Below are 26194 nucleotides of genomic sequence, written 5' to 3'. Positions count from 1 at the left end.
GTACTTTACTGCACCGTTGTGATGAAAATAGAGCTGAGCCAGAAGGCAAAGCTCTCTGTCTACCAGGCCATTTTTGTTCCTACCCTCAACTATGGTCATGATGGATGGGTCATGACCAAAAGAACGTGATCGCGGATACAAGCGGCCGAAATGGGATTTCTCTGCAGGGTGGCTGGCATCTCCCTTAGGGATAAGGTGAGAAGTTCAGTCATCCGGGAGGGACTCGGAGTAGAACCGCTGCTCCTTCGCGTTGAAAGGAGCCAGTTGAGGTGCTTCGGGCACCTAGTGAGGATGCCACCTGGGCGCCTCCCTAGGGAGCTTGTTCCAGCTGGGAGGAAACCAGGGACCAGGTGGAGGGATAATATCTCTTTGCTGGCCTCTGAGCGCCTTGAATCCCCCAGTCAGAGCTGGTTGATGTGGCCAGGGAAAGGGAAGTTTGTGGCTCCCTGCTACCCCGCCACCCAACCACGGATAAGCTGGAGAAGATGGAGGGATGGATGGTCAGGCTGCCAATGTTAGTATTTTATTATTTATATAATCTCTTAATTCACTGTTAAATGCTGTGGTGTTTGTATCTGACTGTCTTGCTCAAGACTTTGCCTCTCCCAATTGCTCGTAATCCGTCATCAAGGCTGCATAAAGGCCTGAGGAACGCTGCATCTCTGTCTGCAAGATGTTGGTGTGTGTGTGCAGTGGCTCTGTTCTTTTTAATAGTATTGCAGAAAGCTGTCCTTTGCCTTTGTTTCTATAGGCTGGTAAACCTTTAAGTTTTCAATTGATTAAAAATCGTTTGGTTTGACAATTCAGTTTCCTTAATGTCCTGTTTATTTAATCCTTTTGTTACCTATAAACAGCACATTTACCACAATTCTGCATACTGACCTGCATAAACAAATTGTAACATTTTATTGAATAGGCTGCTGTGCCAGCTTACAATATAGCTGGTGGTTGAAGAGAAGAAAAGAGAGGATTTCAACAAAATATAGTGCAAACCCTCTTCATATCTGCTTTTATAGAATCAGCCACCACCATATAAATCACACCATTTGTATTTGATAAATATATTATTATAGATTCCTGTGAACATAGGAGACCCCTCTTATCACCATCTCTCTCTTCTTTACCTCCACCAAAAATAAAATATGTATATGTATTAATCATACAGCTTCACAGTATTCCTAACAAAACAAATGGTGTATTGTCTTTACAGGGAGTTTAAAATACATTATATTCTAAATCCTACTCCAAAAACCTTCCTGTATATTCATGTTGAAAGCATGTATGGACACGTGATTGCATACCTTGTATATTCCCTGGTCACAGCCGTTGTGAGTGCTCTCCATGGTATAACTTCTCAGCACGCCCATCTCCCTCCACACCACCACCCTGGCTGTGGAAGAGCGAGACTTCTCCACCTGTGCAAATCACAATGTAGCTCAATCACAATTTGGTTGAATTAAAAAAAGCCAATATACATAAATGTTGTTCTTCTTACCAAATAGTTGCAGCTGTTGAAAGAGAAAGCTGGGGCGAGACTATCCAAGGTCTTTGGAATGGTCTAGAGAGAGAAGGTGGCGGTTACATTTCAAATAGAGCTTTATATTTTGTTATTTTAGTTTTGCTGTTAATTGAAATGGCAACTACCCTAATTCATACAGAAACTTAAAACTGAATTGTTACTGTAAAAACATAGAACCTATTTGTTGTTTCTGATTAGACGTTGATTACATGTTCTGTTGTTTTCGAAGAATGACTCACACGGTGGTCCATAGACAATTTCTCCGCTGACTGTGTGAAGAGTTTTAATGATGTGATTTCAGTTTTAAAACAATGCAAATAAAAAAAGACTTCTTTATACAGTAGACCTATTTTATGCATGCATGCACACACTTTCACACACTGAATGGATTATCTTCAGCCATAACATGGAAAAAGAGAAAAGAGAAATTGTTTCCTTCCTATATTATTTTTTAATCGTATTATCATTGATGTTTTGTCAATAATGCTTACCTATTCTTTAATGGATTGAGAAAGAGAAAAATCCACTACTGGGACATGATTGATTGTGTGTGTGTGTGTGTGTGTGTGTGTGTGTGTGTGTGTGTGTGTGTGTGTGTGTGTGTGTGTGTGTGTGTGTGTGTGTGTGTGTGTGTCTGTGTCTGTGTATGTTTTACCCTATATCCAGGGTCCTCTTTTAATCCCATAGTGTTAACAGCAGAGCCAGACTGCCAGAGGGTCTCCTTCAAACTGCAGCCGTACAGGAAGACGTTCTTCTTTCTCGAGTGGCCGTGGTAATCACAGAAAACCTGGAGGACACACAGGAAGTGAGACTTTAAAGGGGCTCATTAAACATCCTGATAATAAAGTATTAAACATTTGAGAAGCATCTCAAATACAGTTCCGTTTTCAGATGATGTGAGGATATTTGTTCTGGAATAATTCATGCTGTAATAAAATATTTTAATTTGTAACTTCAAACCTGATATATGAGATTAATCTCATCCAGTTTATGTACTTTTAAATTACTGTTTAATTATTTTAACTTCATTCTAGTATCCATCTATTAAGTTAAATTGATTCTTGGGTTGACTTTACTTAGAGTTACTCAATTCAATATTCAGAGCATTAATATAGTAGCAGACAAGTATTGGCTTTGTGAAGATATAGTGTATTAATGTCTGCCTCAGCAGAGAATGAAGTATTTTTTCCTAATATCCCAGCTTCCCTGTGATTTATTTTTCTATTTACGTTGTCAAGCCCGCTCGCTGCGTGTGAAGGCTAGCGCATTTCAGTCTTGTGTGTGTCTAGATTATGGCCACCACTTTTCACTGTTCTCAAACCGCTGATAACTCCATCCCATGTCTATTTCATTCTTTCTCCATTTCCCTTGTGGTTAAAACTGTGCGCAGAGTGGTTTCAACTGTTAAATTACACAAATGACCTATTTTTGGTTACATTTTTTGTTTTTTGTTGAACAAGTATATAACCCTGCTAAAACGATATGTGATTACATTGTCAATGTCATTGTTCCTGAGAGAAACAAACAACACAATTACTCTGTCATGTGCATGATAAATTCTTAGACAGTGTTGGAACAACACTGCAGTTATAAAAGTGTCCAAGAGCATCATGTTTTTTCACATGTGCACCACCTGCTGTAAAGAGGCTACTAAATGTTCTACTAAAAGTGCACAAGCTTTTGGCTGAATGTCAGGGTACAGCAACAGTTGGCAGTTAATTACCTGAATAAGCCTCATCTCATTATATTTCAGTATTGGGAAGACATAAAAAAACACTGCCTTCACTGTGAGGGAAACTTATAAAAATCAGTCATTATTTTAGTGTTAATTAGTTTCCCATTGTTTTGGTCAGTGGATCCTACCAAGGTGTTTTGAACACATTTTTTAAACTTTCAATGTTAGTGGAATCTCATTTATTTAGGGAATTTTTAAAAAAGTGAAGGAAACCGTATCAGAGCGTTTTCTGGCATAAAGTCAGTATACGATTAGTTGGAAAGAAAGACTTATTTAATTCACTTATTCTGTACCAAAACACTTTTCTTATTTGCTTTTCTTTTTGTTATATTACAAGCAACTTAAACTGCTTCAGGTATGTTAGGAAATATTGCATTGGAGGTTAAGGACATTTGAAAGAGTTAGATGTTCAGATTGATATCATTCTTGAATAAAGTCTGTGTGTTAGGAACGGACCTGGTGTTAGGTTTAGATGAGCCTAGCTTAGCCTAAAGACTGGAAACAGGGGAGAAACAGCTGCCCTTTTTGTGTCCAATGGTGAAAAATAAATACGCCAGCACCTCATCCATTCACTTATATCATGTATTGTGCAGAAGATTTAATGCATTTAGAACAAAAAAAAATGATAACCATTCAATCAGATTTCAGGAGAAAGCTGGAGAGATTGACATGTAGTTTAAAGGGTCCAATGTCTCACCAGTGGAGTGCGACCTATACTGTTAAGGTAGTAGAGGAAGCCCTTGGTGTGGTAGATGGTTGGACTGAGGACGGGGTCTGGTTTACTCCACTGACGATTCAGATCCTCACCATTCAGATCACAGCGATTCCTGAAGGTACATACCACAGAGAGAGAGAAACGGCATGTGTTATGAGGTTTGTGAGGGAAGTTCTTCGAGCAACAAACTGAAAAAACCAAGAGGATGCTAAAGATTAGAAACAATACTAAAAGCTTAACTGAAGGAGGAACACAATTATCATTACATTCCATCCACTGCTGCAGTTTATAAGTAGGTCACTCTTCAGGCCTCCCCCCCACTCACGTGCCATTGATGACTCCGTCTGGGTTGAGCATGGGGATGATCTTGAAGATGAAGGCCTCCCTCAGACTCTGGGCCACTGGGTCACTGCTGCACAGAAACTCCAGGGTGCCCTTCATCACCCAGCTGGCATTGGACTCACCGGGGTGGACACGGCATGTTAGCACGATGCAGGGACGATTACCTGGACAGGGACAGAGAGACACAATATTGAAAAATAATGTTGGAGTGGAAATTATGGGATATGTATGGATAATGAAAACATAGAGAATCTTATCTTATCTCTGGAGGGACACATGTTGAAGTATTGTCACTATTTTCTACTAATATTTTCTCCTCTCTCCTGGCACAGACTTCTCTACACTTCTTCAGTCCATGTATTGATTTATTTCTACAATAAAACCTCTGGAGGATATGTTTCTTAGACCCCTTCTTTAACTAAAGCAGGTTGCGATTACAATTAAAGTCTGGACTGCGAGAGAAAGTAAAAGCGTACTGCACTCCCTTGTTAGTAATTCAGTTGCTGTTACGTTCGCTCTTAAACTACTCCACATTACAACAAAATGCAGGCTCTTATGCTCTCTCTCTAATTAACAATATTATCGTTTGCGTTTATATTCAAGTTAATTGAATTTGAATAAAATATTAAGAATTCTGGGAGCTCCACTTGAATACACTCGGACATATAACTGGTAATTTTTGGCAATGAAAGTGTTATGATCTCGCTTTTTTTGTTGGACTGTTTTATTTTGAAAAGTTTTCTCTCCTTGTGTCCTGCCTGCTATGACTTCCTGTCTTTTTGTTTTCCCGCCTTTGTGATTGTCTGCCCCGCCCTGATTATTCGAACCTGTGTAATCACCTGTTGCCCTTTGCCTGCCCTCCCCAGGTTAGCCTTGTCAATGGGATTATGCTCTGTGTTAATATAAGCCTCTTATTCCCAGTGTTCCCTTCTAGTCCGTCGTCAATATTTCCCATTGCTTGTCGATTCGTTTCCTATGATTTTTCACATGAATTTGCTTCCTGTGTTTCTCGTGCCATCGCAGTTTATTTTGTTCTTGTTATTTGTGCTTTTGTTTTGTGTAACCTTAGCCTGCTCCTTTAGGTTTTGGCTTTGCAGTGTATTATATTAGCTTTATTTCTGCATTGTCCATCAAAACCCTGTGACAGGAAGCTTCTTTTCATTGTATTATGACTGAGAACTAGAGAAATTAAAGATTTCCAGGAAGAAAAAATATATATAAAAAAGTGGCACAGGAACCCTACCCCTTGCTCCAGCTGCCTGCAGGTCATGCCTGTCTTGCTTAATGACATGATGTCTGATAATGAACAGCTCTCAGAGATGAGCTGTGATTACAGACAAGAGGAGTGAGGCAAAAAGTAGGCTGTTGTGTGAAATCCTTCCTTTCTGAAAGAAAAGGTGTATGTTGGAGAAAAACATCAACCATAAGGCGGAGAACTTAGATTTTGCCATCGTCATGATGCTTTTTAAAAACACATCTAAAGACATCTAAGTTGACCAATCACAACAGAGCCGGCTAGCTAACCAATCAGAGCAGACTGGGCTCTGGTTTCAGGCAGAGGGTGAAAAGAGGTGCTGCAGCACAGGCAGTACGAGAAACATAAATAGCTTTTTGAACATTAAAGCATGGAGACATGTCACAGTAGAGGAACTTAAACCTTACACTGTGCATCATATGTCTTCTTTAAGAGTTAATAAACTCAAATAAACTTCGAAATAAAAAATGTTCATTCAATTAGTGCCCACAACTCTATACTCCAAGGAGGAAGACACACAAGCACATCCTCCACACATTATCTTTCAGGTTTAAAAGCCACACACAGTCACTGTCAGATCTCCATAAGCATAGCATGGAGTTGTGTGCTCCGTCAAAAGGTTAATTGCTTTGTTTAACTGAACCTCACACAGAGGAAAATTTCCTCTCCACTCCTCTTAAAGGGATCAACAAAAACACCTTCACCATGAATGGGATTCGGCAAACTGAATAAAATCGATGTGGAGTGCAAATTGGGCTATGAGAGAGACAAACACAGAGGGTAAGAGGTGTGATGCTAGTGTGAGAGAGAGATCTACAGCTGGGTCACCGGTTGAAATGAACCCTTTCACAGCCCATAGTGAATATTAATGCAAGTTGAACTCCTGTCTGTGTTGATGAGCTGTGTTTACTCGACGTATCAAAGGAAGCATTTTACATTCCAATGACATTGTTTCGTATTAAAATGCATGAGCTTCATTGGTGAAATCAAGCAGGTATTTTCAATTCCTGTAGCGCTGATAGCTTTTGGAGCATTTTGGAGAAAATGAGAAGATGAAATGGCATAATTGCTATGCACAAATGCCCTGTGTGTAATATCCGCTGCAGCATTTGGGTATTATATTATGCTAATGTGGATATGCTATAATGAATCTCATATGGTTTTCCCCTAAACAAATGACTTCTTCATATTTCCAACTGCTAAGGATCACTGGCTTTCAATTAAGGAGTGAAAACAAACAAAGCATGAGGTATCTGTCTCTGTCAGCATGCATGGCTGCTTCACACACACCTGATCACACACACACTCAGTACTCACGGAGCTGGTGCATGTCTCTCCAGCTCCTGCTGGCAGGACAGGCGGTGATGGTCACCACTGGGCACGAGTTTCCAGCCAGAGTGCTACAAAGAACCTGCTGCTGGAAAAACACCTTGGTAGGATCCACTGACCTCTGCAGCAGCTTCAGATTAGCCTGAGAAAAAAGAGCAGAACCTGATTGATGGCTCTGCTCTCCAGAGATGACTTTCAGCTTGTTGTTTAAAGGTTTTTTATAACTTATTGTCTTTTATAAAAATGTATATTTATTAGGGCTGTCAACTTTGATTTGTTAACACTCCTAATTAGTCACATAATCTCAGCGGAAATTAATCATATTATCAAGTTTGATTCCAACTCCCTCCTGTAATACTAGCACAGGTTTAATGAATCGCATAGCAGTGAAAAGGCAAAGAAAGCATTGAGATTGTTACATGCTACATGTAGTTCATTGACAAGAGACAACTGGAAATCAGTAAGAATCATAACAGGGTTTTCACTTTGTTTAAACATCTCAGCTTAGTTTTGAAGATTTCTGAATTATTGGCATGAAGTCTGACAATTGTCCTACACCAAGCTAAATCAACCAAGCCACTGTCACAGAGAGCTGCTGTGATTACCCTCTGTATAATGCACGCTACACAGGGTGTATTATCTCTGCTAACATACTGTGTACTATCATACATGACGTAGATTTCTCTTGTCTGTCATGCATTTATGTATTACAACACACATGTATTCAATTTATGTCCCCCCAAAATACAAATAAATACTAGTAATTTATATTTGAGATGAATCCTTATTAATCACAATTTGTATCAATTAATATATAAAACGAATTGGTTTACCATGCGTATTCTAACAGTCGATAATGGTGTTTATTGTCATCATAAGGAAGCATTTGTATAGATATTTGTGACAACCGAATGATTCATGCTTTCATGGTTATTCATAAACAACAAACTATTTAGTCCAGATTAAGATTCAGATTATTTAGACAGATGGTGTTTTTAAAAGTATTTTTGGGGCATTTCAGGCAGACAGTGGAGAGACAAAGGGTCCCATGGCTGGACTTTAAACTGGCAAATTGATGTGGTGGTTTTACTTAAATATTAAAAAGTCATCAGATGGACGGATTTATGGATGGACGGATTTATGGGTTGGTGGATCAATAATAGATGGACAAATGTATGGATGGGTTGATGGATGGATGGACGGATGGATTGAACGATGGGTGATGAATACCTTGAGAGCAGAGTACGTGTAGGGATAATGGTAGGCCAGGTAGCAGACATCTTCATTGTGTTTGAAGGTGATGGTAAAGGTCAGAGTATAAAAGGTGGTTCTCCTTCTGCACTGAGCTGGACAATAGTTGTTTCTGGAGGAGAATAACAAAGAATAATTTATATGTCTGGATAAAAGGTCCTTCTCTCGTAGTGTATGAAGGTCTCCATCTTAAGCACTGCGCTAAGTAAGTGGTGTGCAGCATATTTTCCCCCATATTATCCCTGGGAATTAGGAATGTATTTAAATGAAGAGACTAACCAAGATGTTGTTGGTGAGTCAAGTATAGTTTCTATTCATTTTTGTATTTGTCTGCTTAGTAGATAAATTGGATGTAAGAATAGTTCCATTCTGGACATATGTGAGTGTATGATTGTATTTATTACACTTTATTCATTATATTACAAGTAAGCTCACAGCATAAGGATACAAATAGTGCTTTTGCAGCTCAAACAGCTTATCTCCCAGGTGACACTTCAGAAAGAGGGGCTATTACATAAACTATTTAACACACATTAAGTTATTAGAGATAAAGTTCCATCCCTTATCTGTACTGAGCCCACTCCTGGCAGTCTGATTTATTCACGCAACAAGATTGGATTACCAGCATTTTGTTAAAAGTAATAACATTGGGACTGCAGCCACAGAGGAAACACATTTAATGTGTGCATTTAATTCATACCTGTAGTAACAAATCTCAGCCCCGGTCCTGACCCAGTGTGGTCTTCCTTCCAGAGCTTCCCTTACCGAGTACAGCACGGGCTGCATTCCTGCAGAATACACACACAATTGATGGAGGTGTATATTTACTTGCTGAAATTACAATTGAGGTGGCATGGGTCAGGAAAAGCTGTTGTATAGTAATGAGAAGGTTGCTGGTTCTATGCCTGGCAGCCTCCGCAACAGGTTATGAATTTGTGTGTGAATTTGTGAACATTGGCTTGTGTTGAAAAGCACTTTTTTGCTGGTCAGTAACTTAGAAATGGACATATAAATGCAGTCCTAACCCTATGATTGATGGACTACCACATTTTACTTTCGTGACCTCTCATTCTTTTACACTGTTATTTAATGGCAATATTAGAATCATTTTATACAGGGTTTGAAATAAAAAAACTTGTACTGTACTACTTTCAGTCAGTTCTGAACAAAAGGCAGCTCACTCTAAAATAACTCTTAAACTCATCTTACAAATGTTAAGACGTAAAAAATTAAGTCAGGGATATTAAAGTGTTGGTTCTGGGTAGTTGGATTAACTATAAAAACACATCCACCGGTTTACAGACGTCTCTTCCCCAATGTAAGTGGATAGAAAAAGCTTCTTTTTTTTTTTTTTTTTTGCCCAATGACATGACTGACCTAGTAGTTGACGTACCACTTTGCTTCAATGCCTGCCCCTCTTTCTTAGGAATCCATGTTTTGGGCAAAAATACTACAAAGCGTGGTGACCTTCTTGCTATGGTCAAACTCCCCTCAGTAACCTCTGTGTTTTTCTTTGCATGCTTTTAACCTTAAGTTAGAAAATATCCACTGTTTAAAAACCGTCGTATCTCGAGGGGTTAAAACTTGGTAGTCAGATCATATTCTCTCCTGTTAGCACATCACAATCTTTCCGGGAAAAAATGCTTTTTTGTTCAATGGCATATAAACTATTTTGGAAGAGATATCCTTTCCTTTCATTCACCTCTTGCTAGAAGAAACCAATTTCCAAGGGATGTCAAAAAGAGCTAGTGCATTGTATGAATCAGTGTGTAGTGAGTGTCTATGAAGAAGTGGGATTGCTACTGGAGATACAGAGTGTGTTTTTCAATCCCTGTGTCTGTTTGTGTACTTAGTTGTAATGGATGGGCTATTATGGTAGGAACCACTGCTGAGCCGTGTGTGTGTGTGTGTGTGTGTGTGTGTGTGTGTGTGTGTGTGTGTGTGTGTGTGTGTGTGTGTGTGTGTGTGTGTGAGAGAGAAACCCTGCATCAATACACTTTGATCGAGGGTTTTAGTGTTGAAGACACTATAAGACATACTATAGAGGTTGGAGGGGGTCAATAATGCACATATGGCCTTATGTCTATAGTGTTCTAGTGACTGATGTCCTCTCATGTGAGCCCTATACATGTCAGATATGTAGCGTCATCACCATTGACTTATATTACTAAGATTATTATTAACTTTTCCACCTCTGATGTCACAGTAAGTCACTGTGAGTTTGTCTGACTTCACGTCACCACCGCTAAGCTAAAGGCGGCTAATGTTCAGCATGAGGATGTTTATTGGTTTCATAAAGTCCCATTTCCAAACCAGACCTCACCCACTTCCAATCCGTCAGGGAGTGACACTCGCAGCTGAACAAGGCTCCCTTCTTCCAGGTGGAGGGTGTAAATAAAGTGACAAGCTTTCGAACAACTCCCCTGTCTCCGGCAGAAACAGGTCCTCTAAATGTATAACACTTCATAATAAAATGCACACATTTGCCATTTTTACGAATAAACACGGGTATATGATCCTAAAGTAAGTAAGTAAAAGAAATACGAGGTAACATGAAGTTGTTAACATCTGTATGCCGATATTGAATGTCTATCTTCTAGGGGGGCAATTTGGAATTGGACCGATGTCATTTGTTACCAAACGCTGTTTTTAAGACATAGAAAAGTACACATGGCCTGTGAGCAAGGCTGCTAAACTAGTGCTCATCCAAACATTGACAAAAGTACTAGTAGTAGCTGAGAAGTAAAGAGTGTCCAGTTGGTGACCTTAAGATTGCATTGCCCCTTTTGCATTTTGCAAGGGCATTAAGGAGTAAGAGGGTCTGAGGTACTGTTACTGTTTGACCACTGACGATAAACATTCCAGAAAACTTGTGTTCACCACATACACGCTTTTAGGGAATACCAAATGACATGTTAGTCACTTTTCATGTTTGACATTAACATATATTTGAATAGTTATGAACAAATGAACAAGTGTCACTTAGAATTACTTTTCAATTCAAATGGTGTGTGCAAAACAAACACACACATGCCCCTTCTCACCATAGTTGAACTGGCTGTTGCTCTTCTCACAGTTGATCACATTGAAACGGTAGGAGGTGCCTGGAACCATGTTACTGACTTCAAAGTAAAACCACTGCGTGTGCTGGTTACAGTTAGCATCAGCATTCAATATGATGTCATATTCATATCTGAAGAAGAGAAGAAAAGAGAGGAGAATGAGTAGAAAAGGACAAGTGTAGACTGTGTAGAAGTAAAGCATAAATGTATTTACCTTCGAACCTGAACAGCCTTCCTTAGGTTCCCACATTCAAACTTAGAGTAAAACCTCAAGGAATCAGATGGACACTGAAGACTGAAGGAAAAAGAGACACAGAGGACCCAAATGATTATTTCACTTTCAAAAATTTGTGCTCTGATCGTGTATATTTGTTGTTTACCTACCTGCTATCTTCCAGGTCAAACACAACCTGGTCGATAATATCATCTGGATTCAGGAAACGTTGGACATCTTCAAACACCTTCTTTCTGACAAAGACAAGTACACGCAGAAACAAACGTTAACATTGAGAAGGTTCTGTAAAAAGTTCTCCAGGAGATGGAGGTACCACTGTGTTATCAAAGGAATGGAGGGAGTTTCAGATGTTAAAAGAAGACAGATTTGGATGATTTGTAAGCAGTTAGCACTCACTATCCGTACATCCCATTGCTCTATGAATGTTGTATCAACCGGCATTTAGGAGAGCGTAGTGCCCCGAAATTATATGTATTGCTTGCTAAAACAATTTTTCAATAACTCCAGGGAGGGATTTTTCTGTTGTTTTTCCATAATCCCAAAACATGTGTATGACAAATGATTTTAAGGTAAATGCTTTCTAACAAAAACAACTGTGTTTGGTTTCCCAATGGTGCCAGATTGCCTTAATGGCAGTGGCAAATAATTTACCCTAACCCAGAAGCAAGTCACTATAACCCCAGAGAATTCTGAAAGTCTGCTAGGTCTTCCGTTACCATGACCCACCAATGGGATGGACACTACAGTCATTGATAATGAGGTTAAAGTCCTTGTTAGGAAAACCTCCACACAGATCATTTTTCGGTCATTTTTCTTGCGGGGTCTGTGTGGATTTTCCTTTTAACTTTCAGAACACTACTTGTGCTGCCCCTGTTAAGAGGGTTGGCAGAGTTTTGCACTGTTTGAGAGGGCTATGTGTGAGAAGTTTAAAACAATGCGCAATGCTAATCCCATTAGCATGTGAATGGGTAACTCAATGTTTAGTTGGCTTCAATGCTAACCAGTATTCAATTTATGTGTCAAAAAATATAAGCAAATATACATTATAAGCCCCAATCTCTGCAGTTTAACTATAATATTCAGTGTAAACTCAGAGTCACTCCATTCAAAAATGAGCAGATCAATGATGTACAGTTCTATAGATAATTAGAAAAATGTTTGATAAAATCAAATTAGTCTCAAAGAAGACAGAGAACGGGTAAAGTGGAGGACAAGATTTCGAAATGAGACATTACATTACGAATAATTATTTTTCTATACCTGAGACAATTTACTCACAAAGCATCCCTAACAAAAATGGCATCAACATGAGTTATATAAGGGACTGCAAACAAAAACAAAAAAATGATTTTTTTATGTAACTGCCAACAGACTGGCAATTTAATCAGAGTGAAATTGCATCCTTAACATTTTCTAAATGTCAGCGTCTGTTGGTCTCTTGAAAATGGTGAGGAAGTGTCTCTGAGGAGTTATCAAACAGTGTCACACATACTCACACACAGTTATACACTCACAAATATAAGCAGTGCATTCTTAAACAAGACTAAGGTTTGAGTCACAGAGGTTAGCCCACATTACAATCAGGGCAGAAAACATTTGCATTTAGAGTTGTTTTTTTTACTATTACTGAGGATGGGAGCAGCTGCATTTAATTTTATTTATATGCATTTGTCAACAAATTCATGTAGTTCAAACAGTAGTCCACACTTTTGCACTGGCTCACATGTTTGGTCATTACTTTATGTTCAGTCAATCCCATACATACAATCCTGCTGCTTCAAATACTCACTATAGCACCAAATGTGGATTAATCTGCCACTTAAAATATTCCCAAACTAATGCACTTTCATGCTGTTTAATTGATATTTATGTCTTCAATAAAAACCAATGGCCTTGAACCCAAGTCATTTAAGATCCTCCCTCCTTCTTGCGATCAGCTCATTCTCCTCACAGCTTTTCCCAGCCCATCCCCTCACCTGCAACTCATTCCCTAATCAGCCCCACAGCATGTGTACCACTTCACTGTCACTTGGTCCCTGCCAGATTGTGTGATGTGTGCTGCCAAGCACTCCAGCATTAAGCTAGTTATGAGTCTGTTTATTCTGCATGTCTCTCTGTCATGCTATTATGGGTGTGCCTGTCCCCAGTGAACTTTACACATAGAGTAGGTAATACGATTACTCTGCTACCTATCAAAAATCAATTCAAAACACAAATAAATGGAAGGCTTTTAAGCAAATAAAACAACAGCGTTTGAATGTAAAGGCTTTCAGTATGGTGGTTTAACTAGGGTGACCAGATTTGAGGTGGCGAAAAAGAGGACACTTGCGATTGTTGGGGGGGAAGTGTAAGTACAGTAGACTTCTGTGCAAAGCGCCATTCAATTTAAGTACACGCTTAATGGTCCCATGAAAAACTGTGAAAACCGGACGTTTTCATGAATTTATAAAACCCCCCCGGACGCTCCGGACAGGACATAAAAAGAGGACATGTCCGGGCAAAAGAGGACGTCTGGTCACCCTAGTTTAACCTTTGATTGAACTATATTGGATGTTTACTAACATATCAGATAATCCCATATGTAGTATGTACACATGCTGGTATTGAGTCATCCATGTTAAACAAATGTGTTACCGGCCTTAAAATGAACCCTCCTGGTAACCCTGTTAATGAGAATGTCAACTATAAAATCTCATTGATTGTCCCTAACATTAGGGGGAAAAAGATCTACACAATGTTTTTTATTTGTTTTTTTTTTAACTGTATGGCATAGGAAAATACATGGAGTGTCTTAAGAGACTTGGTGGCAGGAGATATTGTGGTGTCACCATTTCAAAGGCTTTTTGTTGCCTTGCCATCAAACACATACCCTCCTGCCAAGATTAGCAACTCAATAAAGACTTGCTAGTGCGTCACATCCAAGTATTTATATACTGTTCCCATACAGTTCAAATGGGCGAAGGGGACATAAAAACATTCCTTTTTTGGAAGGTAACATGTCCACGGAGGCTGAGACCACAGAAGAGTCAACCCAAGTGTAACGGCAAAAATCATAGAAAAGTAAAACTGAAGTTTAACTTCACATAAACTGCTGCTTGGGCACCAGAAAGTGAATCTTACGCAGGTAAATAGTGAATGTCCAGGCCAGAACATAGTGTTTTTTCCTTTATTCTCTTGTATTCCAATAATATATGTATATAGAACAATGGTTTCACCGGGGCCTTTCCCGTGGCCTCTCCTTTAGCATATCCTATGTTCCCTGGTAAAAAAACATACACTCGTCTGGTTGCGCTAATCCCTCCACCACCTGTCTCAAATATATAATAATACATATATATTGAGTGCTCAAAACCGCCTTAAAATTAAAAGTATAAAGAATGACTTTAATTAACTTTAATAATCAAACTAAACAATATTACATTTATTAGAAACAAAACAGTAAAAAAATATGCATTAACCATTCAATAACAAATCAATATATAGCTCCAACACTAACAGTCTCATATGTTTAGGTGGTACATTTGAGTTAACAGTTCCCTAACCAGGAAGGACTGCCTCCTTTGCTCTCTCTACAGCCACTACAGATTTGGTTAAACCCCTCCTCAAGCACCACTGCTATCTTTTATGTGTCACTTCATGTATGAGACGCTTGCATTTGACTCTTCTGATGTGTGGTTAGGCTAACCCTAACCAGGAAGTTACTTTCTCCTTTGTCTCACAACTTGGTTAGGCTGACCCTAACTCTATCCTGACATGTCTTGACTTCTATGTGATCCAATAGTAGAACAACACTGAAACGCATGGTATCTTTGAGTTGTAAGCGATGTAGAGTTTTAGTAGTTAGTTAGTATGGAAAGAACAGAAAAACGAGTTTGACGGCGTGAAGCCGTTTTCGATCGGGTACCCATCCAAAAGTGCTCTGTAACAAAGAGAACCATGGTAAATAATGGTTCCTCTCTTGCTCATTCCATTCAGCTGAAAGAGTTACAAGGTCTGAAAAAGTTATACCTAGGCTAACCCTAACCCCAGCTGCCACTGCGATGCTGATATGGTTTTTCACATGGTGAGTCCGATTGTCTGTAGCAGCCCTGCAGAATGCAGTTACTAAACCGTGTAGTTGAGATCAACACAAACAAAAGGTGGCACACGCAATAGAAACTAAGAGGGCCACATTTAAAATGCAAAGCACAGGGTTTTAGAGTGTTACATAAACATCCGTCCCCTGTGTCATCAGCCCATTACGTCTGTGTAAGGTACATACACTATGGACAAATGCTCCTGGAATGCATCGTGTTTGATTATTATGATGCATGATGTATTCATCAGATGTGTAGGTTCGCCTGCCAGACAGTGCCACTTAAACATGTGTCGAAATAATGTGGTATGTATAGATCTGTTTAACCTCTGACCTCATTACTACTATGCATTGTTTTATTAAGACAGATAACACACTACAAACCGACACAGGGGTGATGTAGATAATGTAATGGACAAAAGAAAAGCAAAACACAAAGATAATGAAGGGAATACATAAGAGAATAACACTCGCAGAGACCAATTTGAACAAGAAGCAGATCAGAATTGGACTCTCATGGCTGTCACACCTACAGTACTGGTGGAAGGGAAGATTGCATAGTAAAAGAACCAATTGGGAAATAATGAAATCTGACAAGACTGTAGGCAAGACTGCAGGAGTGTGGGAAAACATGTGTGCTTGATAACTAGTTCATGAGTCTCTCTGTGCCAATTTAACCAGTCCATCAATCTTTGTGTCCAACTATAACCAGTTCTTCATGTTTGTAAAGCACTTTGAATTGCCTTGTGTTGAAAGGTGCTATATATATAAACTTTCCTTGCCTTAACATTAACAACATAAAAAAGGGACAGGCCCGGACTCCTAGGTGATCCAATAGTATAACAACGTTAATATCGCATGGTATTTTTGTGTTGTCAGCGAGTCTTAGTTCTTTCCAGTTAATAAGGAGAGAACAGAAAAACTAAGTTTGACCGCAGGCGACCGTCTTTACTTGGGAAACCACCAAAGTTCTCAGTGCCAAAGGAGACCAGACTAAACATTGGTTCTGCTTTTGCTCATTTGAGTCAGCTGACGGAGCTACAAGGACTTCAAAGTCATGCCCAGGTGGCCCCTTGTCGTCTTGATAAGTAGGCTAAAGCTAAGTTTAGCTAGTTAGCTTCTAGGGTTCCAGGTTCGAGGGTTAAGGATAGCAACATCAAGCGGCCAAATGTGATCAATTGCAACTTTAAGTGCTGTATTGACAATCGAGTACCTCTGTATGTTGGGTTTACGCGGAGCCATGGGTTCATGCCCTGGTGGTGGGAGGTGACCCCAGAAATCAGGGAAAGCCAGGATGCTGAACCCTGGAATAGATTTGGTTTGGGCAGCAGCAGCGCGGTACAGCCTGGGTTCATGGTGGGGAATACAGACTCCATGTCTGTCCAATAGCGTGTCTATCATGGTACAGTGGTGGGATTCTTCTGCGTCCTCCTCATCACCAACCTCCTCCCCTCTCTGCCCGGGAGGTGCTTCTCCCCTTGGAAAAAAAACAATGATAAGTGCAAATTGTGACAATAAGAAATCTAAGTTTCGAAAATAGGTTAAAAGTCAGGACAGGGGTGACTTGTGACTTTCTAAAATGTAATTCTCTATATCTAAAAACAGCCTCGTGGCCAGATCAATGCCAAAGTGCGATCAGAAAAATCATTATTCTAGCTGCGATAGAGGCTATGACAATTATGGTCAATCATTGATCAATCAATCAATCAATCATGATTTAAGATGATTCTTCCGTTTTCAATATCCAGAGAGTTGTCCTCAGAGTAAACTTAATGTCTGAGACTTTGGACATAATTACATTTTGAATTCAAACAATATTATCATCATGCTCATGAAACAATTGGACCTCCATTGGATTTCTTTGGTTACTTTCATAGTGAAAGATACACATCTACCTGTACTATAATTAAGAGTCGCTAATTTGCCATGCCAATTGTAGCTTGGCAATAACATCATCTCTTTAGTTGGAACAGCTCAAAAAGAAAAGGCCTTCAGTATAATTCTACAAACTGTCCTTCCAGACATGCAGCTTTATTCTGCCAAGCTGGAATGATTCCCAAAACTGCTGTTAGAAAATTAAGCTGTAGAGTAATTGCACACATTACTTAACTAATTACCCAGAGTGACCGGAATGAGACAATTACCTTTCAGAATCATCCAGAACAACAAATTATTGAAAAAAACATGATTATTATGACTTTTTGGAATAAATCTTTCTTAAATGAGTCGACCTAAATGTAACTTTTGAGATCTGATAGAGCACATTGACTATACAGTGTTCTAACACTGGTCCAGTCATAGGTTTTGACCTTGTTTTGTTTTTAAAGGAATGACCCATGTGAGTGTCCTCAGGTAATTCTTTCAGATGTACCTCATTTCCTTTGTGGATACAGATTACATGTCATTTCATCATTACCACAGATTGCCTTATCTAGATATCCATGCCGAAGAAACAGTGCCAGCGTACCTTGCCTCTCTCACCATGGTCCTGAAACTGGGGCTGGTGCTGAGGATGCTGCTGTGACTGTGGAAATCACAGGCCTCTAAATTAGAGGCAGCTGCAGAGAGAGGAAACAAAGTAGTGCTTATGAATTTCTACTCAGTATTAATATAGATGGTAGTACACATTTTTATGGTTTTGATGGTAGTATTAGATTTGCCCTGGCTCTGACCTGCTGTGTGTCCCTCTGGTTCTGTCTCTGAGTGAGACCCCGAGGAGGAGGGGGACCAATCCCAGCTGGCAGAACTCTTCCTCCTGTCCCTCCTGGGGGGGCCGAACACAGCTTCGTCGTCTGAGGAAGACGATGACGCTGATGAACTCTCCTCAGGCTCGGAACTTAAATCCAGCTCCTGTGAGACATAAAGGTTTGGGTCATGGTCATGTCATTTGCTCAAAGGTCAACATGTGTGCCAAAAGCTTCAATTAGAGGACTTGTCGAGACGTTGAAAAAGACGTGTCTTAAAGAGGCCCTGCAGTGTGTCAGCCTGAAACGCCTCCATTGGACTCCTTTATTTACTTTCCTAACATAGTAACATCACTATGTAACACTCACGCTTCTATTGGCTAGCGCTCCAACACATTGCACGTGGTCGGCTAAGGCAGGGACATCTCTTAGCAGTTGACAAATGACAACAGAGCAGGCCAGCTAACCAATCAGAGCAGACTGACTCTGGTTTCAGACAGAGGGTGAAAAGAGGTGCTGCAGCACAGACAGTATGAGAAAAATAAAGAGCTTTCTGAACATTAAAGCATGGAGACATGTCCCAGTAGAGGCAGGAAATACAAATATGGACCTGAAAGTGTAATCTTTAATTTAAGTATATTCATTTTCAGGAAATGAGTTGATTCTATTCCTACTTGATTTACTTTATTTTATCTTTAGAAAAAATGTAATCACTAGTGTACCTGCCAGCACTCTTTTAAGTCTCTTAATAACACAATCATGGTTTGCACACAAGAGACAGTATCAGCAGTCAACCAGTTAGACCCCCACAAAGCGTAATCACAATGAGTTAATATCTACCAAATATGGAATGGATACTGAAGTATAGGAATTATATCACACTGTGAATTCGATGAAGGAAACATGCTTTGTGCTCTCACATTACATTTATCCTGTAATATATTCTGACATGTAAGCATGGATGAGCTTTCCATTAGTCAGACATTATCACATTCATCACGAGTCATGTCAGATGGTATCCTGTTTTTTATGACATGAAACATTATCATGGGTCGAGACACTCGTTTATCATCTCCAATCTGTCTCTGACACTATCTATTTCTGTCTTTCACACACACATACACCACACGAGCGCACACACACAGAACACACATGCAGGTATTCAGATCATTTCCAATTCCCAAGTAAAAATATCAATACCGTTCTATTGAAATCAGTTCTTTACAACTAATCCTGCAAGCCGGCGTTCAATTCAGAAAAAATACTTGAAGTGTTAATAAGTGAATATTCATTATGCAACATTTTTACACTTTAAAGGGGCCTTAAAATTAATTTTCAGGTTCATATTTGTATTTAGCTCCTCTACTGGGACATGTCTCCATGCTTTAATGTTCAAAAAGCTGTTTATTTTTCTCATACTGCCTGTGCTGCAGCACCTCTTTTCACCCTCTGTCTGAAACCAGAGCCCAGTCTGCTCTGATTGGTTAACTGTCCAACTCTGTTGTGATTGGTCAATCGCTGTGAGATGTGTCGGAAATGTCTTACCCCTAAATCTATCATGTGCAATAGGTTGGAGCTGTAGCCAATAGAAGAGTGTGTTACATGGTGATGTTACCCACATAAACAAAGGAGTCCAATGGAAGCATGCAGGGGGGATTGTGTGGGGGAGACACTCCCTATGGAGGGAACGCAGAGATTTTAGCCTTTGGAATCCATTTACATGCACAAAAACCTATATAACACACTACAGGAAAGGGAAAACCCCCCAAAAGCATAACAGGGCCCCTTTAATTTAATTGGTTCTGACAACACACCAAACCCTTAATATGCTGCTGTTAATAAATGTTTTGAATGTAAGCTTTCTGATCTAAAAATAATATTGTACGTAGGTAAACGCAGCAATCTCTTAAATTAGCGCCTACGCCTTCTTCTTCATATTCACTCATTGTAATTAAGATGTGCTAACAGGCCTTAAGTGAAAGCTCCACTTATCATCAATTATAATTGGCTGGATTAAACAGGATTATTGGATACATTACATATTGGACTGAGATTTATCAGCTGCACCACTCCACATGAATGCTCTGTGTCTGATGTACAGTGGGGCAAAAAAGTATTTAGTCAGCCACCAATTGTGCAAGTTCTCCCATTTAAAAAGATGAGAGAGGCCTGTAATTTTTATCATAGGTATACCTCAACTATGAGAGACAGAATGAGGAAAAAAAATCCAGAAAATCACATTGTAGGATTTTTAATGAATTTAATTTCAAATGATTGTGGAAAATAAGTATTTGGTCAATAACAAAAGTTCCTCTCAATACTTTGTTATATACCCTTTGTTGGCAATGACAGAGGTCAAACGTTTTCTGTAAGTCTTCACAAGGTTTTCACACACTGTTGCTGGTATTTTGGCCCATTCCTCCATGCAGATCTCCTCTAAAGCAGTGATGTTTTGGGGCTGTCGCTGGGCAACACGGACTTTCAACTCCCTCCAAAGATTTTCTATGGGGTTGAGATCTGGAGACTGGCTAAGCCACTCCAGGACCTTGAAATGCTTCTTATGAAGCCACTCCTTCGTTGCCCTGGCGATGTGTTTGGGATCATTGTCATGCTGAAAGACCCAGCCACGCTTCATCTTCAGTGCCCTTGCTGATGGAAGGAGGTTTTCACTCAAAATCTCACGATACATGGCCCCATTCATTCTTTCCTTTACACGGATCAGTCGTCCTGGTCCCTTTGCAGAAAAACAGCCCCAAAGCATGATGTCTCCACCCCCATGCTTCACAGTAGGTATGGTGTTCTTTGGATGCAACTCTGCATTCTTTCTCCTCCAAACACGACGAGTTGAGTTTTTACCAAAAAGTTCTATTTTGGTTTCATCTGACCATATGACATTCTCCCACTCCTCTTCTGGATCATCCAAAGGCCCTCTAGCAAACTTCAGACGGGCCTGGACATGTACTGGCTTAAGCAGGGGGACACGTCTGGAACTGCAGGATTTAAGTCCCTGGCGGCGTAGTGTGTTACTTATGGTAGCCTCTGTTACTTTGGTCCCAGCTCTCTGCAGGTCATTCACTAGGTCACCCCGTGTGGTTCTGGCATTTTTGCTCACCGTTCTTGTGATCATTTTGACCCCACGGGGTGAGATCTTGCGTGGAGCCCCAGATGGAGGGAGATTAGCAGTGGTCTTGTATGTCTTCCATTTTCTAATAATTGCTCCCACAGTTGATTTCTTCACACCAAGCTGCTTACCTATTGCAGATTCAGTTTTCCCAGCCTGGTGCAGGTCTACAATTTTGTCTCTGGTCTCCTTTGACAGCTCTTTGGTCTTGGCCATAGTGGAGTTTGGAGTATGACTGTTTGAGGTTGTGGACAGGTGTCTTTTATACTGATAACGAGTTCAAAAAGGTGCCATTAATACAGGTAACGAGTGGAGGACAGAGGAGCCTCTTAAAGAAGAAGTTACAGGTCTGTGAGAGCCAGAAATCTTGCTTGTTTGTAGGTGACCAAATACTTATTTTACCGAGGAATTTACCAAATAATTCATTAAAAATCCTACAATGTGATTTCCTGGATTTCTTTTTCTCATTTTGTCTCTCATAGTTGAAGTATATCTATGATAAAAATTACAGACCTCTCTCATCTTTTTAAATGGGAGAACTTGCACAATTGGTGGCTGACTAAATACTTTTTTGCCCCACTGTATGTGTACACGTACTGTATATATGCAGCAGTTTTATGGTGCGATATAATTCCCACCCTACCTAATGAAGCCCTACTTCACCAGAGTGCATGGATCTAATACAGGCGTCTCAAGCACAAGTATGCCCTTTAGAGATGTGTCAGATGTGTTGACATTGAGCCTGTCTTTGATGAAGGTTTATCTCCACTCTCTGTAGAATTAGCCATGTCTACCTCTGCTAGAAGCCATGGAAGTCACGATGATCATGACCATGTATGACATTAGCACACATGCATGCACACACACATTTACAGTGTTTCATTGCCTGCCTCTTTCTCTAATCCGTCATGTCCTCCTGCAGTAACAGCTATGTAATTCTATCCTGCATATTTCAAAGGGCTTTGAGTCAAAATTCATAGTGATTTTGATCTTAGCATGATGATGCTCCATAACAGTGAACCCAATCTCACCTAAACAACAGACAAACACGAAGGTCATCAGTGTGAGTTTTCTGATGTGCCTAACTTGCCTAACTTTGGCAAATTCATGGCACATTTGGGGGTTTAATGTTTTAATTTTTAAATGTATTTTCTCATGTCTTTTTTGTTTTTTCAGCCTTGTGAATATATTGCAATCATCTGCTGACTTTGTGTTTGTGACTTGTGTCTATAGGCCTGTCTCCACTTGTGTTTTATTGTCAGTTTGTCGTCTATTTTCCTGTCTGTATCCCTGAGGTCCTTCCTTTGTTCCCACTGTTGTATCTTGTGCCTTGAGGTCTGTACTAGTTCAGTTTTTCTTTAATTTTGTTTTGCCGGTTGGTCCTGATTTTTTGCGACTTTTTTTTATTAAAAGCTTGCTTTTTGTTTACACATTAATACCTGCCTCCTTTTTATTCTGCAGTTGGGTCTTGATTTTCTTACACTGGGACAATTCAAATACTGTCGATTGTTGAAACAGCCTTTATGGCCATGGTTAAGAAAAGTGCCAATGAATGTTGTGAGTAAACATAAGCGCTGTCTCTGGTGTCATACACTGACCCATGACCCACCAATCTGCTCCTGGGTACAACACCTTCATCTATCTCCAATCACTTATCCGGAATCGTGTTGTGGAGCTAAAAGTTCCATTAGAGGGCTCAAACCTCCTATCCCTGACAAGATTAACCATCTCTGACTGGGGGATTCTAAGGCACTCCAAGGCCATTGTGGAGCTATAATCCGTCCACCTTTTCCTCAATCCCCCCCCCCCTCCAGGGAGGCAGCCCTGCTGCATCCTTTTTTGGTCCTCTTCTATGAGTCTGTAACGGATGACTGAACTTCTCAGTCCTCAGGGAAGACGTTCCCAGGCCAGCAATTGTGTCCTACAGGATTCATAATGCAGCTATTACCCGTCAAACATGTATTAAGTAATGTTGCTATCAGAGCAGTTAACTGATGGTGCTCTCATATCCACAGACTTCTTAATAATTCATATTACAGATGCTGTTCTTTTGGCACAATGTGATTATATGTGTCACGGTAGAATACATTGGTGGTGATATAGCAGCAGAATCAGTCCTGCCTTTCTGTCTCTGGAACACAGCTATTGAAGCCAGTAGTTCACTTTTTTCTAAATGAACTTCTGTGAGAAATATTAACAAACAAGACAAGAAAACATCATCTGTAGCTCTCTGCCACGCCTGGTGTGTCTTTCTCTGCTTCTTTTCCTTCTTAGAAAACTTTAATTTCTTGCGGAATCTGTATTTGTCATGGTTGCCTCTGTGTGTTACAGCTGTGACCCCAGAATATTCTCAAGGGTTTCCTAGTGTTTCCCCTTCCATGGTTCTATTACAATGTCCAAACTCAGGCTTTCAGGTGGTTCCGTTAAATTCTTTGAGAACTCTCCCAATATCAAATTGTCATATTGTCAAATTGTGTTCTTTAGGGCTCTTTTACAGATGTTGAGCCCTTATGGCACACTAAAAGTTTGCATTTAACCAATTTTGATTTAGGGAATTACCCACCATTCATAGTGCTGGCACATTAAAACACGTAGTTACCATGGGAAGCCAGGAGGCATAAAAGAAAAAGGACATTAAGGTTTTAGTATGGTTTAAAAAGAACACACAATTAGAGGAACGTAACCAAAGTCTGTATTGCATGATTTTTTAAAGAATAATGCAGTTTTAACAAAAAAACGTACATTGTTTATTTGACAATTACATCCCGTCCAATCGGATTTGATTGCTTACAGGTTCTTGCCCAATAGGCAGCAAGTAGAATAACAAGTTTCAAAACCAACAACCGGTTGTCGTCAAGATATCGTGAAATGTTCCCCATAACGTTTTTTCCCATTCCAGTTTACAACATTTTCAGCCCTTGGAGACTCTTGCACCTTAGTACTTCCCAGGTGACAGTGGGATTGTGCATTTGTGTTCCCAGTGCTCCCCCGAGTGCTCCCTTGTGCTTGTTTCTACGATGGTTTCCATCCATCCATCCATCCATCCATCTTCTCCCGCTTTTCCGTTAGGGTCGCGGAGGTAACAGCTCCAGCAGAGAGCCCCAAACTTCTCTTTCCCTGGCCACATCAACCAGCTCTGACTGGGGGATTCCAAGGCGCTCCCAGGCCAGCGAAGAGATATAATCCCTCCGCCTGGTCCTAGGTCTACCCCTCGGTCTCTTCCCAGCTGGACGTGCCTGGAACACCTCCCTAGGGAGGCGCCCAGGTGGCATCCTCACTGGGTACCCGAACCACCTCAACTGGCTCCTTTCAACGCGAAGGAGCAGCGGTTCTACTCCGAGTCCCTCCCGGATGACGGAACTTCTCACCTTATCCCTAAGGGAGATGCCAGCCACCCTGCGGAGAAATCCCATTTCGGACACTTGTATCGGCGATCTCGTTCTTTCGTTCATGACTCTACGATGGGTTGCGGCTGAATATTCCTAAAAACAGCTCCCACTGTGTTTTTTCCTAACTATCCGTAACCTCTGTGGGAAACATCACAGGGTGAGGGAAAGATGGTAGGAGGATTCAACAGGACTTAGGAAAAGACAAGACAGCTGCCTCTCATCAGCTCACAGTTTACCAACCCTGGCTCTTCAACAGATTGTTGTTTCAACCTTATTGAACTTGAGCACCTTTCACTAACTGCAACCCAGGAAATCTCTTGACATTACCCAGGGAAACTGCTTGTAAAAAGTTGGAATCATTAGGAGCGGAGATCAGAAAGGCTCTTCTCTGCCAGCAGTGTGTGTATATTCTGATTTAGCTAATCTGAGAACAGAGTCGCTTGTCAGGAGAAAACACAACAAACCATTCGGCGTATGGATTACTTTTCACAGCTGTTGTGAAACCGAAATAAAAACCCTAGGCCAAGTAAGTCTTGCTGCGAACATAGAGTAGCTTCAATTTAGGTTAGGAAAATATCTCAAGGGGAGATTGTAGCTAGACCTAGTCAACCAAACAATATTACTAACAAAATATCTAACCGGAGACCCAGGACCTTTTCCTGTACGGAAACACAATTCTTGGGCAAAACTCATAGCGAGGCAGAAATAATCGTTGTTTTCAAATTGTGAGCTAGCTGGTGACCATGGTGTAATCTGCGTCACCCTAGCCGCCATCATTCGCTTAAACCATACAAATATTCCTACTCTGAAAATGCGTCGGACCATCTCTTGTTTAATGCTATTTTTTGAAAGGAATATGTACTTAGACGTGTATACCTGGAAGTCATGTGAGAGTTCAGGACAGACGCGGTTGTACTGTGGCAGGAGCTCTTTGGGTCTGTCCGGGTCAGGACGGACACGAAGTTTGTTCAGGTCAGTCTCCAAATCATCATCCTGTAAAAAGAGAAAAAAACAGAAACGTACTTAAAGACTTTTAAATTGGACAAGTATCCATGCATTTTAAGTTTTTTGAACCAGGATATAATATAAAATTCCTTTAGCCACAGGAAAAGGAGTCGTTGGCTGATACTTCTTCACGGCAGAAATTAGTTTGTTCTAGTTCTAATTTGGAGCTTGTTTGGTTTGCAAATCGACCTATCTGTGAACCAGTTTGCCTTTGAACAACCAAAGCCCAGTAGGACCCACGTTATGACGTCACTGTTTACGAAGCTGAATTCCTCAGTTAGTGTAAATAACAACAACGGTGGCAGACTGCGTCGGAGTTGTGCTCATGTTGCTCTTATTCTTACAAAGCAAAAATAAGAGGAATGATGACCACTCCACCGACATTTAGCGGAACATTAACCATATGCCATATTAACTATTAACCAAATGCTTGAGTACTTGTTGCTGTGATTTCGGCATTTGACGTTTTCAACCTGC

At 40.3% G+C, this 26194-nt stretch overlaps 1 protein-coding gene across 2 annotated transcripts in view; it reads right to left on the bottom strand.

The window, feature by feature from the left end:
• The window catches only part of LOC134858774 (cytosolic carboxypeptidase 4), an 86416-nt gene that overhangs the window by 15512 nt on the left and 44710 nt on the right, over window positions 1-26194 (bottom strand). For both annotated transcript variants that reach the window (XM_063874884.1, XM_063874896.1), the window contains exons 11-25: window positions 25589-25705; window positions 18191-18368; window positions 17986-18076; window positions 16732-16995; window positions 11593-11676; window positions 11423-11503; window positions 11191-11339; window positions 8847-8934; window positions 8126-8258; window positions 6884-7037; window positions 4295-4475; window positions 3952-4081; window positions 2175-2306; window positions 1496-1558; window positions 1302-1415 (exon numbers count right to left, since the gene is read on the bottom strand). In XM_063874884.1, the coding sequence (XP_063730954.1) occupies window positions 1302-1415; window positions 1496-1558; window positions 2175-2306; window positions 3952-4081; window positions 4295-4475; window positions 6884-7037; window positions 8126-8258; window positions 8847-8934; window positions 11191-11339; window positions 11423-11503; window positions 11593-11676; window positions 16732-16995; window positions 17986-18076; window positions 18191-18368; window positions 25589-25705 (1959 nt within the window). The remainder of the gene's footprint in view (window positions 1-1301; window positions 1416-1495; window positions 1559-2174; window positions 2307-3951; window positions 4082-4294; window positions 4476-6883; window positions 7038-8125; window positions 8259-8846; window positions 8935-11190; window positions 11340-11422; window positions 11504-11592; window positions 11677-16731; window positions 16996-17985; window positions 18077-18190; window positions 18369-25588; window positions 25706-26194) is intronic.

This window comes from Eleginops maclovinus, chromosome 2, assembly GCF_036324505.1.
Source record: "Eleginops maclovinus isolate JMC-PN-2008 ecotype Puerto Natales chromosome 2, JC_Emac_rtc_rv5, whole genome shotgun sequence".
In the NCBI taxonomy this organism is placed as follows: Eukaryota; Metazoa; Chordata; class Actinopteri; order Perciformes; family Eleginopidae; genus Eleginops; species Eleginops maclovinus.
The sequence above is the reverse complement of the archived record's forward strand: the minus strand, read 5'-3'. Positions and strand labels throughout refer to the sequence as shown.